We start from the raw sequence: 12,468 nt of genomic DNA, 5'->3' as shown, positions 1-12,468 counted from the left end.
AGCAATGGAGGCCAGGTTTTCTTAGAGGATACTGGCGGCCTGGGGAGGGATGGCCTTGCCTGCAACTCTGCTCTCAGACCTGAGGTGCAAGTTCAATCCGCACAGGGGCTGCAAACCTCCTGCCCAGCAGCACACGCAGCTAGTAGGAGTCCGCAGAGAATTACGAAAATGCTGTGTGCATCTCTGTGGTGCAAATAACCAAAACGGACTTTAAAAGACATAGAAAATGTGAACTGACTCGTACCAATGAAATAAACTGCAAAAGGTTATTGAAGTGCCAGGCCCATATAGTTTTATGGATAAATGCTTTCAAACTTTCATGGAACAGATCATTCCTGGCTAAATAAGTAATTTCTGGAGCACAGGGGGGAAAAAAAACCCAACTGACTTTGCAGTTAGCATAACCTCACTCTGAAGCCTAGAAAATATTTCATTAAATACTAGCAAATAAAGTTCAGAAATGAACTTCTATCTGGTGATGTAAATTGTTTATTATGATTAAGAGACAAGACTTGGAATATACAATAAGGACGCATTAAGACCCTCACTATTCCAGTGGTTATAAATCATACATACAAAAATACTCAATTTTGCCAGTCATTTAAAAAAATCCGTATGTTGAGGGGCACCTGGGTATCCGACTCTTGATCTCAGCTCAGGTCTTGATCTCAGGGTTCTGCGTTCAAGCCCTGCATTGGGCTCTGCGCTGGGCGTGGAGCCTACTTTAAAAAAAAAAAAAACCCAAAAACTCCTTGTTTAAACAAGGAGGTACAATATTTTCATCTCTCAATTTTAGAAAGATTTTGAAACCGGCCATTCTGTGTTTGAGCAAGGATACCAAACAACGAGCAGCTCTGCGCACTTTCTCGAACCATTTCGGCAACAGGTATCAGAAGACTGGAAGGAAATAATACATTAATGGTGGTTTCACGATTTCCTTTATTTATTTTAAAAAATTCAGATATAATTAACAGACCATAAAATCTGCCTTTTAAAGTATACAATTCAGGGTTTTTTGTCTATTCACAAGGTTGTGCAACCATCACTGCTGTTTTACGGCAAAACATTTTCATCATTTCAAATTCTTTTCAGACTCTTCCTCCCCTGGGATCTTGCTCTCCAGTTAAAAGTATTCTGCCCTCACAGGCTGATGGTGAAATAGGCCTGGAAATGCCTCCAGCTTGGGAGGAGCCTGGCCCTGGACAGTGGGGGGGGGGCGCGGGGGGGCGGGCTTAGCAATCTCCCATCTGGGTCTCCAGCCAGTGGAGCCATTTCTTTCCTTTCCCAGCCACTGGAGTGGTACCATCTAAGAGGCTGAGTCAGGCTGTGAGCCAAGGCGGGAGGGGGGGGGGCCAAAGGGGCCAAAAAGGGCCAAAGCTTCTCAGGTCTGCCTGCTCAGAACAAGCAGAGCTCAGGCCTCACCCCAGAATAACTGAACCAGAATCTCCTGTGGGCAAGGGCGAGGCATCTGTATTTTTTTTTTTTTTTAAAGTTCTCTGGGTGGTTCTAACATGCAACCAACGTAGAAAAGCCCAATGTGAAGCCATAAGCCTGACTGTAGTGCAGGTAAAAAGGAAGATTTCAAAATTAACACTTGACAGAATTCTCCCAGTAATTCTGCTATGAATGGTGGAACATGTTATTTACAAAAATATAAAATAAAAAAAGGAAAGACAGTAAATAAAAATACATTATTGTTAATGTTTTGATTGTATTCAAATTTTTATTTTGAACAAAAAACTTAATACAATGATTTTAAATAATAAAATGTGGTATATTCTAGATACTTGTTGGTATTTTTGTTTTAAATTTGGACTCCTACAGTTCTGTTGTGATGCTTCCTTCAACATTTATATTATTTCTTACCATATTATCACCACTCTAAACTTGCTAAACAAAGAATCACTCTAAGTGAAGCTTCACTTTACCACAGAAAACACACATACAGAACAGTCATTTTTATATTTACAAAACACAAGAAGTCTGTCCAGCCATTTGGATTCGTTGTTACATTGCCCATACTGAGATTAGCAAAAAGCTAACTAATAAGCAAGATTTCACTTCAGCAGTGCAAAAGATGGCATCAACCAAACTTCATTAAACAAACCGACAAATTACAAATTCAGTAAAACTCAACTTGTGTAATAGAGATTAAAAAAAAAACACAAAGTGGGTCACAACTAGACTGGTTTTCACTGTGCAACTTTCCTCAGGGAACACTACTACCCATTTCACATAGAAAGGAATATGCATCAAAGCCTTTGTTCATGAAAAAAATGCCCTCCAAATTTGTCATAAGGCGCAAAAAAAAAAAAAATAATAATAATTTTTTTTTTTTGAATGAAGCAGTTTGGCCCAGAGAAAAGCTTATACATAATGTGTATACATAGTATATACACATTAATAGCTACATTACAATTGAAACCATGTTAGTCATTAGACAATTAAATGAATTGGCTCAGTGCAGTGACAATGTGTCCATTTTCTATAAATATGTAATTATTGCTGATATGCTACACATGATGCTTTGACACGGAAACTGTAGTAACTTAGACTTTAAAGCTGCCATATTGCTGGCGTCAGCCCTGCAGCAGGCGTTCATGTGGACAACATGCCATCCAATCCTGAAGAAAAAGCAAAAATTCCACTACAGAAAAAAAAAGGCTTATGCACTGTCCCTTACATTTTGCCTATTTTTTTTTAAAAAAAAAACAGTAACTAGTCCAGTTCACCACAAGTTAAGTACAACCTGACAAGCAAGTTTAGCGGCAGGATGGGGAGAAGAGTGAAAGACAGCATGCATTTACAACTAGCGCCGATCTAGTCTATTCTGTCATACAAACTGGAATACAAAAATCCAATTTAAATAAGACTAGACTAACTGTAAGAGTTAAAAAAAAAAAAAACACATACACAGTAGACTTAGTTTGATACTGATTAATTTTAAGAGGAAAACTCATCTTGTCCCCACTTAATACTCTACTGCAATTTATTTGATGGCTAGAATATTTACTTACTTAAAAAAGATATTAAATACCTGTATCATGAAATTACATTCTTTTTAACAATAAGACATACTGTGTAAGAAAATAGCTCATGTGTGAAATGTGTCTGAAATGCATTTTTCCTCACAACTATCAAAACATCCACTCACACTAAAACAAAACCACCACCACCGCCCCCCCCCCAAAAAAAAAGTTCAGGAAAGATGGGGTGGGGTCGGGTAAGGAGCAAGGAAGGAAAGGTTTACCAGCACAGTGATTAACAATGGTTCAAGACAGAACCAACAGGAGTTGGTCAAAAGGATGCCTTCAATACATGGCTACAATTAAAAACCCAACTCAACCACTTTTGGTTCATTGCAGTGAGACAAAAAAAATCTCTCTCACAGATTCATATAAATACTAGACTCCAGCTCTTTTATTATTATTTTTAAAGTTTTCCCATTTGTTTTTGCAAGGCCTAGCTACCTTATTACAATTTATATTTGCTCTGCAACAACTACAAGAGGTAGGCATAGAGCATGAAAAAGTTTCTTAGTTAGTACCCCACTGTGGGCTGTCCACCACATAATACCTTTCACTTTAGACACGTAAAGGGATTACTTTCTAGCCTTTCCTAAACCCCAAAACAAAGCTGCTGCCATCCCATGAATGTTCTAAAAGAGTGTACTCACAAATAAGAAACTTTCTCTACTGAAGGATACTGTCATAGTGTTTGTTGCAGAGCATTCATATATTTTATATATATATATTTATTTATTTTTAAAAAATAAACAAACAACAACAAAAACCAAACCCAGGTTCCTAGAACCAATTCTCTTGATTCACTACTTCCACAAAATAAAGTGTACCATTTGGCCAAGACTACAGATGTGTTTTTTTTTTTCTTCACAGATGCAAGTGCCATGCAAAATAAATTAAAGAACAGGTATCAAACATACATGTGATAAAACTACTGAAGGTAGATCTTTAAAAGCATTTATATAAACATAATTTATAATACTTCTCTTTTTTTCCTTTATGTACAGTCACAAAGCTGTCGTTATACATCTAGAATTTCCTCCGCTGTGCCTCCACAGCGCAATCTGTAGCGACCAGTTCTCCAGCTTATGGTAGGGTCCCATAATGCCGACAAAAAAATGTATATTGTCATGGATTCACGGATGAACCAGGCTACTGCATAATCAAGTTTTGAGAAACACAGTGTGCCACCCTGGGGATTTAAAAAAAAAAAAAACAACAACTGACTGACCGACTGTCGAACTAGACACAGTTAAAAAAAAATGAAATTCTTCAATTTCACTCTTTTAAATACACTACATAAAAATCAAGCCTGCTTCTTTATATGATTTAACTGCCATGCTATATCTGTTAAAAAGTGTTAATGATGAGTAGAAAAACCATTAAAATCATGGCTATCCTGACCTATTTTAGTTTGAATACTTGATTCTTTGGGGAGCCTTAATAAAAATCATTTTATTACATTATTTTTTGAGCCTTAATAAAAGTCATAGTATAACTACCAACTGAAAGTTGAAAATCAAGTTGAGTTTTGCATCCGCATTCTACTAAGGAAAGTAATGTTTAAACCTGATATTAACCTTCAATGGGAAGCTAAAGAATGGCTCAGATAGATTTCTTCAACCTTTTCTAAATTAAAATAGTTTTAGTTCTACCAAATGACTGCCAACCTTTTCATGCCTATCCACATACCTGGACACCCCTGAGTTGAATGTAGTCAAATATAAACCATGCCAGGCAATGACACATGAAAAATACCATAATATCCCATCTGAATACATGGTGGGCTGCCCATCCGATAATTAAACTGGCAACAAAGCACTCTGAAATTGGCTCACAAATTATTGTAGCAGGAAGCATGTTAATTCGCAATTTGGTCCACCTTAAAAAAAAAAAAAAGATATTCTTTAAACAACAGCTTGGTTACAAGACTAATCAATTTCCCCCCCAAATGATCAGCTCTTTACCCTATAATATAAAGGCCCTCTCTTTAAAGAGTATTTAATGAATTCCTTTTCTATTTTTATTCAGTATATATAAAAAAGTCTATAAATTCATTTGTATGGATTATAGAAGTCAAAATATAGAAAGTTAGAAAACAGAGATCAGCAAATTAAAGAAATCAAATTCTCAACATCTTTTTAATTCTTTTTTTTTTTTTTAAAGATTTTATTTATTTATTTGAGAGAGAGAGAAACAGCATGAGAGGGGAGAGGGTCAGAGGGAGAAGCAGGCTCCCCGCTGAGCCGGGAGCCCGATGTGGGACTCGATCCCAGGACTCCGGGACCATGACCTGAGCCGAAGGCAGTCGCCCAACCAACTGAGCCACCCAGGCGCCCCTTTTTTTTTTGTTTAAAGATTTTATTTATTTGACAGAGAGAGACAAAGCAAGAGAAGGAACACAAGCAGGGGGAAGGGCAGAGGGAGAAGCAGGCTTCCCACTGAGCAGGGAACCCAATGCGGGGCTTGATCCCAGGACCCTGGGATCATGACCTGAGCCGAAGGCAGACGCTTAACTGAGCCACCCAGGCACCCCTCTTTTTAAAAACTCTTTATTTAAATTCAACTTAGTTAAATATACTGTATTACTGGTTTCAGAGGTAGAATTTAGTGATTCATCAGTTACATTTAACACCCAGTGCTCATTACATCATGTGCCCTCCTTAATGTCCATCACCCAGTTACCCCACCCCCCACCCACCTCAACATCTCTTTATTGAATGCTTCCAGGGTTACACAGCAAAGAAAATGTATTTATACAATAAATTTATTTTAATAATGATGTTAAACTCTCTTTTCTGGAACTAAGCAAAATTTGACTTTTAGATATTTTAAATACCAAGTTAGACCATGTAAAAATTACTCCCCCCACCCTTTTTCTTTTAACCAAGTATAAAAAGAAAAAAACCAGCTGATTTACCTGATCATTCTGGATTGAAACTGGGAAATTGAGTAAGAGCCAGAGTTTTGCATTGCAACCTGAGTGGACATCGCAAACCTCCAGCCTCTGAAAATTAAGACAATTATAAAATGTACTATGTTGATGATGAACACATACAGGCATGACTGACTATGCATTTACTCATCACTATAAAGAGGAAGCAACTGTTGGGTGTTCAGGGGGAGCCTAGTTCTCAGGATTAGCACCCTACTTGGGGTGTATCATACTTATGGATATTTTAGCAATTACACAGGCCCATGACAGTACCATCTACAGCTGGAAGGAACTACAACCCCTCCGTTTACAGTTTAAGAACTTAAAATACAGACATTCTGAAAGTACTAAGTGGAGTGGGTTCTGTATTTCATAGTTTAGTCCCTGATCACTACTAAACAAAACCAAAACCAAAAAACCACCAGCTCAAATGGGGGGGTGGGGGGGTGGGAGATACATGTGATACGTGCGTATCAACAAGATATCCACATGTTGTGGATATTCAACAAGAAATGCAAACAAAATGCAGCATTATGTATCTCATGGGAAACACTATGAAACTATGAGCCACATGAATAACATCATGAAAGAATTTTAAAAGCATACCTCAATTTTTAAAATCTTATCTTTAGTAAATTATCACACAAGGCAATGAAAACCCTTTTAAAAGCAAACAAGTATTTTGTGACAGAGAAATGTTATTAAGTCATTCTGTGAATCGTTAGGTGGCTTCATAGCAAAGCACCAAATAATCTACTGAGAAATTCCAAAATGCGAAATCATATTCTTTAAATTTTCACCTGCTGGCTTATGACTGCACTAATATTTTTAATTCTTCTAAAACACATAGAAATTTACATCTATAATAATGTAAATTTATAATCACAGAGAAGCTTCTTTTAATGTCAAACCACGTTAAAGAATCTAAAAGAATCAGAACACTTATTTTCCTCACTTATTTCTTTCATAATGTATCTATGAATAATAGGAATTACTTTGTAAAATATTAACCTATTCTGTACTCACCAGCAAGAAATAAAATAGCCCCAAACCCATGGGTTTAAAAAATACAATAAACCAACAGGAGTTGGTTTAAGACTACTACAGCCTGATGTCATTTCGTTTGCTTACCGGTCAGCTATGGCTTTGGCCATAAAGTAATCTTCAGCAATGTACTGAGCAAAAGCTATAAGCCCTCCTGCTTGATCTAAAACATCCTTTCTCATTAAACAAGACATTCCCGTCACACATTTGAAACCAGTTACATTGGCAGAGATATATGACCTTGGATGAGAAGTTCCAAAATATACCTGCCAAAACAAAAGAACATTTATGTGTAATTAGAATGTTATGTTAAAAGTATGGTATTTATAAACATTTTTTTTTTCCTAATGAACCTCCTTTAAGTATGACTGAGTATCTTATTATTCTTATATAATTACCTGAATAAAAGTTATTACAAAATAACATTTACATGTAGCGGGCAATCAGTAATTTCTTATTTGATTGACTATTCTATTTTTTTTTTTTCAAGATTTATTTATTTTAGAGAGAGCGAGAGAGAGAGCATGTGAGCAGGGGGCAGGGGCAGAGGGAGAGAGACTCTCAAGCGGACTGCACTGAGCGAGGAGCCCAATGTGGGGCTCGATCCCACGACCATGAGATCATGACCTGAGCCGAAACCAAGAGTCAGACGCTCAACCAACTGTGCCACCCAGATGCCCCTAGATTGACTATTCTTGTTACCACTATTACAAAGAAAAATATACTTCTGGGAAAAAAAAAAGTGTATTCTATTCTCAGATAAATATTGTGTTCCATAAAGCTGCAAGATTCAAAGATTATCCAAATAAAACGTAACTGGGATATAAAATAAATTAGGTAAAAATATCATTCACTGACATGTCAAATATTAACAAATATTTTACATAGCCTACTATCAAATGTTCGTGTAATGACACACACACACACCTACATATACAAGTGTATGTACGTGAATGTACATGTGTACTCACACATGCATACATACATACAAACACCACCCATAGGTGTATCAACCTACAGGACAATCCTATTTTAATTCCTTTCATAGCTAGCCGCTTCCTGCCCAAGTCACTGAGCTTTTTCCCCGAGTTCCCCAATGTTATTTTTCAATGTATTTTTCATAAAGAGGGTAGATACTAAAATTCTGTCTCCCATTTTACTGCCCCTTTCCCTAGATATGCTTTGAAGTCATGAGCTATGCAAGTTGCTAAATTAGTGGTAGAATAAAATGGTCATCACCCTATTAGACATAAAACATTATTATTTACATCTGAGATATGCTGCCTTTTCCAATTAGCTTGAGAGGAGAACGGTGATTTTTCTCAATGGCAGGAGTTATGCACACAGCGTGGAACAAGAGAATTATCAGGGGTGATGAAGAAGAGGATTCTTGCTACCTACCCTATGTCCAGACTTCAATGAAGCTTTGATGTTTGTGGGACTGAACTGAACCAAATATATAAGACCAGAAGCACACATCTTAATTCCTTAAGCAGTTATTATGTGGGGCTTTAAGAATGAGGTGTAAATAGGGACTATGTCAACGGCTCCCAGGATTTCTTTACAGACTTGAAACAATCCCTCTATTTCCATTCACTCTAAGTACGGCAAAAGGGGCCTTTAAGGATTAAATTTAACCTAAGGGACTGACCGTGATCTAGAAGATGTGGTATACCACTGCCATATACATCAACTTGGATATTTCTAAAACAAAAATACAATGTGGCATATAAGAATAAAAAGTATTTTATTTTAAAGTAGCGGCTCAGAGTTTTTCTTAATAAACAAAAACTCCACTATTTAAAGATTTAACAATTTCTTGCAATAGGACAAATATATTCATAGGCAATATTAAGAGCTCATAGCTCAAATTGCCAAAGGTTAAATTCCACTCACAATGTGCCTTTACCCCCTTAGATCTGTGGTAATCACAAGACTGAAATACAAAATAATATAAGTGCAGATATGCTTAAAAGCAATTTGATATATTTAGAAGACTACAACCGTATATCCTTCCCTGATGACATTAAGGCAAGTTTTTCTTCCCAAATGTGTAACAGCACAGGAATGGTTAAATCAAGTATAGAACATACATATGATAGACTGTGACACAGCCCATAAAAATTAATAACTTTCTAAAAAGTTATTAATGATATGGAGAAAAGCTAATGAAGTGACAAAAGTCAACTTATTTTTTAAAAGCACATAGAAAAAAATAGAAACTTCCTCTAATAGGTAGGGTTATGGGTTGTTTTTTATTTTTGCTTCTTTTATTTTTCTAAAATTTATAGTTTATATTTCTGTTATAGGGTGAAGAGAAAAAAAAAAAGGAAAACCCAAAGTAAGTTTCTCAGGTAACTTTTAGAAATCTGTTTTTAAAGGAAATCAAACAGGGGTGCCTGGGTGGCTCAGTTGGTTAAGCGCCTGTCTTTGGTTCAGATCATGACCTCGGGGTCCTGAGATCAAGGGTCCCCCCCATGTCAGGCTTTCCTGCTCAGCGGGGAGTCTGCTTCTCCCTCTTTCTCTCCCTCTGCGCCCCACCCCCAGCCAAGCTCCAGAACGCTCTCCCCTCTCAAATTAAAAAAAAAAAAAAAAAACTTTAAAAAAAGTAGGACATCAAATGGATTTTATAATGATTTGTATGAATAATTTTCCCTTTTTTGTATATTTAAAATACTCTGGGGATGCCTGGGTGGCTCACTTGGTTGAGCATCTGCCTTCGGCTCAGGTCATGATCCCAGCGTCCTGGGATTGAGTCCCACATCAGGCTCCCTGCTCAGCGGGCAGCCTGTTTCTTCCTCTGCCTGCCGTTCCCCCTGCTTGTACACACTCTCTCTCTGACAAATAAATAAAATCTTTAAAAACTAAAATATTCTGTGATATTTAAAAAAGATTCTTTTCAGACTGGATCTCTGAAAGAATTATATGCCATGTGCTTTTATGTAAATCAGTAGTCTAGAACCTAACTCTAGATCTGAGAGCGAGAGCCCTAAGGAGAAAGAATACACTCTGTTCAGCTGGTGACGAGACCGTAAGAGGTTTCCTGTGCATATTCCTTCTCTGCCAGAGGGCAGTTAAGTTCAGCTGTGAGTGATTCCAGGGGCCCAAAAATGTCTTCACTAATAAAACAACTACTCTCATCTTGAGGATGTCAGCACCTAGCAGGTTAAAACAGACTTAATCACAGTTAACTTCGGGTAGCTCATCCCAACTCTCAGACTTAAACTAGTCTCAGGTTTCTGGTAGATGAGGGATGTGACAATAGGAATATTACATATGACCACCATACTTACCTGTTCTAATGTGGCGGCAAAGCCCTGTCTGTCTGCTACATAAGGCAGACCATGAACCAGGCCTACTTTCTCTGTCATTTGGTTAACCATGTCAGTGAGTGTGTCTGGAATTACTACAATGAAAAAAACAAAAAGGTGGCAAGGGAGAGAGAGAAAAAAAATTTTTAGTAAAGTGCCCACTAATGTGAAACATATTTTGTGAGCTATTATCCTTTTTTTATATTTGGATCTAATAGAATCATTCTCAATCACTTTTCTAAGAATACACATCTCAAAAAAGGTATAATACATGATAAGCTAATTTACACGATACATTTTCAGGCTAATAAATACCTAACATGTACCAGAGACAGGATATACCTTGAAAATGTTACTCTCCCTGTTTCAGAACCTCCAAACTGGACTAGAGACAGTATGTCCTAAAAGAAAAGGTACAGGAGCAGAGCTCTAAAGGACCTCGGTCCTTTAGCATTCTCTAACTATAGGAAATGAGCCTCCACTTTCTTAGAGGGTATGAGATATCCTATCTCCTAAAACCGCTAATGCTAATGCGAACTGAATGGGATGATACTTGACAGAGATGTGTACATGTTATGAAAACGTAACAAATATTTGAGAAAAACAACTGAACATAGCAAACACGAAGAATGAACATAATCTCTGACCACGAACTGAGAGATCTGTAATGATCCTGATTAATTAGGCATGCCACACTTCTATTAGTTTCAAATCTGCATTTTAAGCTAATAAAAAAATTTAAATCACTGTCCCCTCTTCAAATAGCAAACATCTCATATCTTTTTACATGACTTTATTTTTATTTCCTTCAAGTCTTTCGAACGAAATCTACTCTATAAAGTGTACTTGGACCTTAAATACAGTGGTTCTCAACTGCTGCCCTGCAGGGGACATTTTGCAACGTCTAGAGACAGTTTTTGGTTGTCACAACCAAGAAAGAGGTGCGACTGGCATTCAGTGTGTAGAGGCCCGGGATACTCGCTAACCATCCCACAGGGCAGCCTCAGCAACAAAGAGCTATCCAGTCCAAAATGCTAAGGTCGAGAAACTTGTGGTAATTAGATATAAATATTTAAAAATGCAAAACTGCAAATTATAATTTCAGTATATAAACGCCTTCCTACTAAAATAAGCCATGTCTGTATTTTGGTAATACATTCACCTATTAATTTCTGTGAACTACATTTTGTGTGAGATAGTATATTGTTGGTGTCACAAACAGATCATGAACAAGGGAAAATTTACAACTATGAAAAATCTTATATAAGGGGCTGTAAAATGGACCATGACTATCTTTTTCTTAATAGCTGGAATTTTCTCTTTAAAGCAAAAATATTTTTATACATGTAACATTCTAGGTTAGCATTACAAAATTCCAAATCTTAGTAAGTGTAACTTGGCATTTTACCATGAAATAAGATGAAATAAATTACTTTGTTAGGCAAATAAAAAGGACTGACAAATATATTTTCAGACTGCTTTTGGCATTTTACCATCAAATGGATAGTTTTGTGAAATAAATAAAAAGAAGCTCACCTCTTATTCCACTATCACAAATCCATATCAGATCATACTTTGCAACTTCATATCCTGGCATTAAATTATTAATTTTAGGATTAATGCCAACTTTTTTGCCACCTAAAAATGTAAAGGTGCAACAGTGAAAAAGATTCATGCAATACTGAAAATATTTTCTATAATACAGATATAGGGTAGAGAGAAGTGAAAAGTACTTTCATACATAATAATTTAAACAAACATACTTTATCATTATGCTTAACATTCCTTATTATTCGTAACATTTAGAAAGAAATTGTTCATTCTCAAAGAGAATTAATTTCTTTGAAAACATTATTTTCAGTTTTTTAGTTCTTAAATGCATCAGTAGTAAGTATGAATCAATGTTTAATGGCAAATATCTCTCTACAAGTCTTCAGAATAAGCCTATAGGCTTTTGAAAAACATTAAAAAATATATATATATATTCTTTTTGCAATATCATAAGAGCAAATTCTATCGATCACTCCCAATTACAGTGAATGTGATATAGAAAAGCCCACAGATTGAAAATATTAAAGAAACAAAAAAACAGACTCTCATGTCTGATTGAGAAAACAGGGTAATGGGGGGGGGAGGGAGTAGGGGTTTTTTGTTG

At 36.4% G+C, this 12,468-nt stretch overlaps 1 protein-coding gene across 1 annotated transcript in view; it reads right to left on the bottom strand.

Annotated features, from left to right (window-relative positions):
* Positions 1-478: 478 nt before the first annotated feature.
* The window catches only part of UGCG (UDP-glucose ceramide glucosyltransferase), a 40,100-nt gene continuing 28,110 nt past the window's right edge, over positions 479-12,468 (bottom strand). The window contains exons 4-9 of the mRNA XM_045882927.3: positions 11,850-11,951; positions 10,296-10,408; positions 7,090-7,268; positions 5,944-6,030; positions 4,716-4,905; positions 479-4,215 (exon numbers count right to left, since the gene is read on the bottom strand). Coding sequence (XP_045738883.1) covers positions 4,045-4,215; positions 4,716-4,905; positions 5,944-6,030; positions 7,090-7,268; positions 10,296-10,408; positions 11,850-11,951 — 842 coding nt within the window. The 3' untranslated portion in view covers positions 479-4,044. The remainder of the gene's footprint in view (positions 4,216-4,715; positions 4,906-5,943; positions 6,031-7,089; positions 7,269-10,295; positions 10,409-11,849; positions 11,952-12,468) is intronic.

This window comes from Mirounga angustirostris, unplaced genomic scaffold (genome assembly GCF_029215605.1).
Source record: "Mirounga angustirostris isolate CCGP_5_RB_7025 unplaced genomic scaffold, mMirAng1.0.hap1 SCAF_15, whole genome shotgun sequence".
In the NCBI taxonomy this organism is placed as follows: domain Eukaryota; kingdom Metazoa; phylum Chordata; class Mammalia; order Carnivora; family Phocidae; genus Mirounga; species Mirounga angustirostris.
The sequence above is the reverse complement of the archived record's forward strand: the minus strand, read 5'-3'. Positions and strand labels throughout refer to the sequence as shown.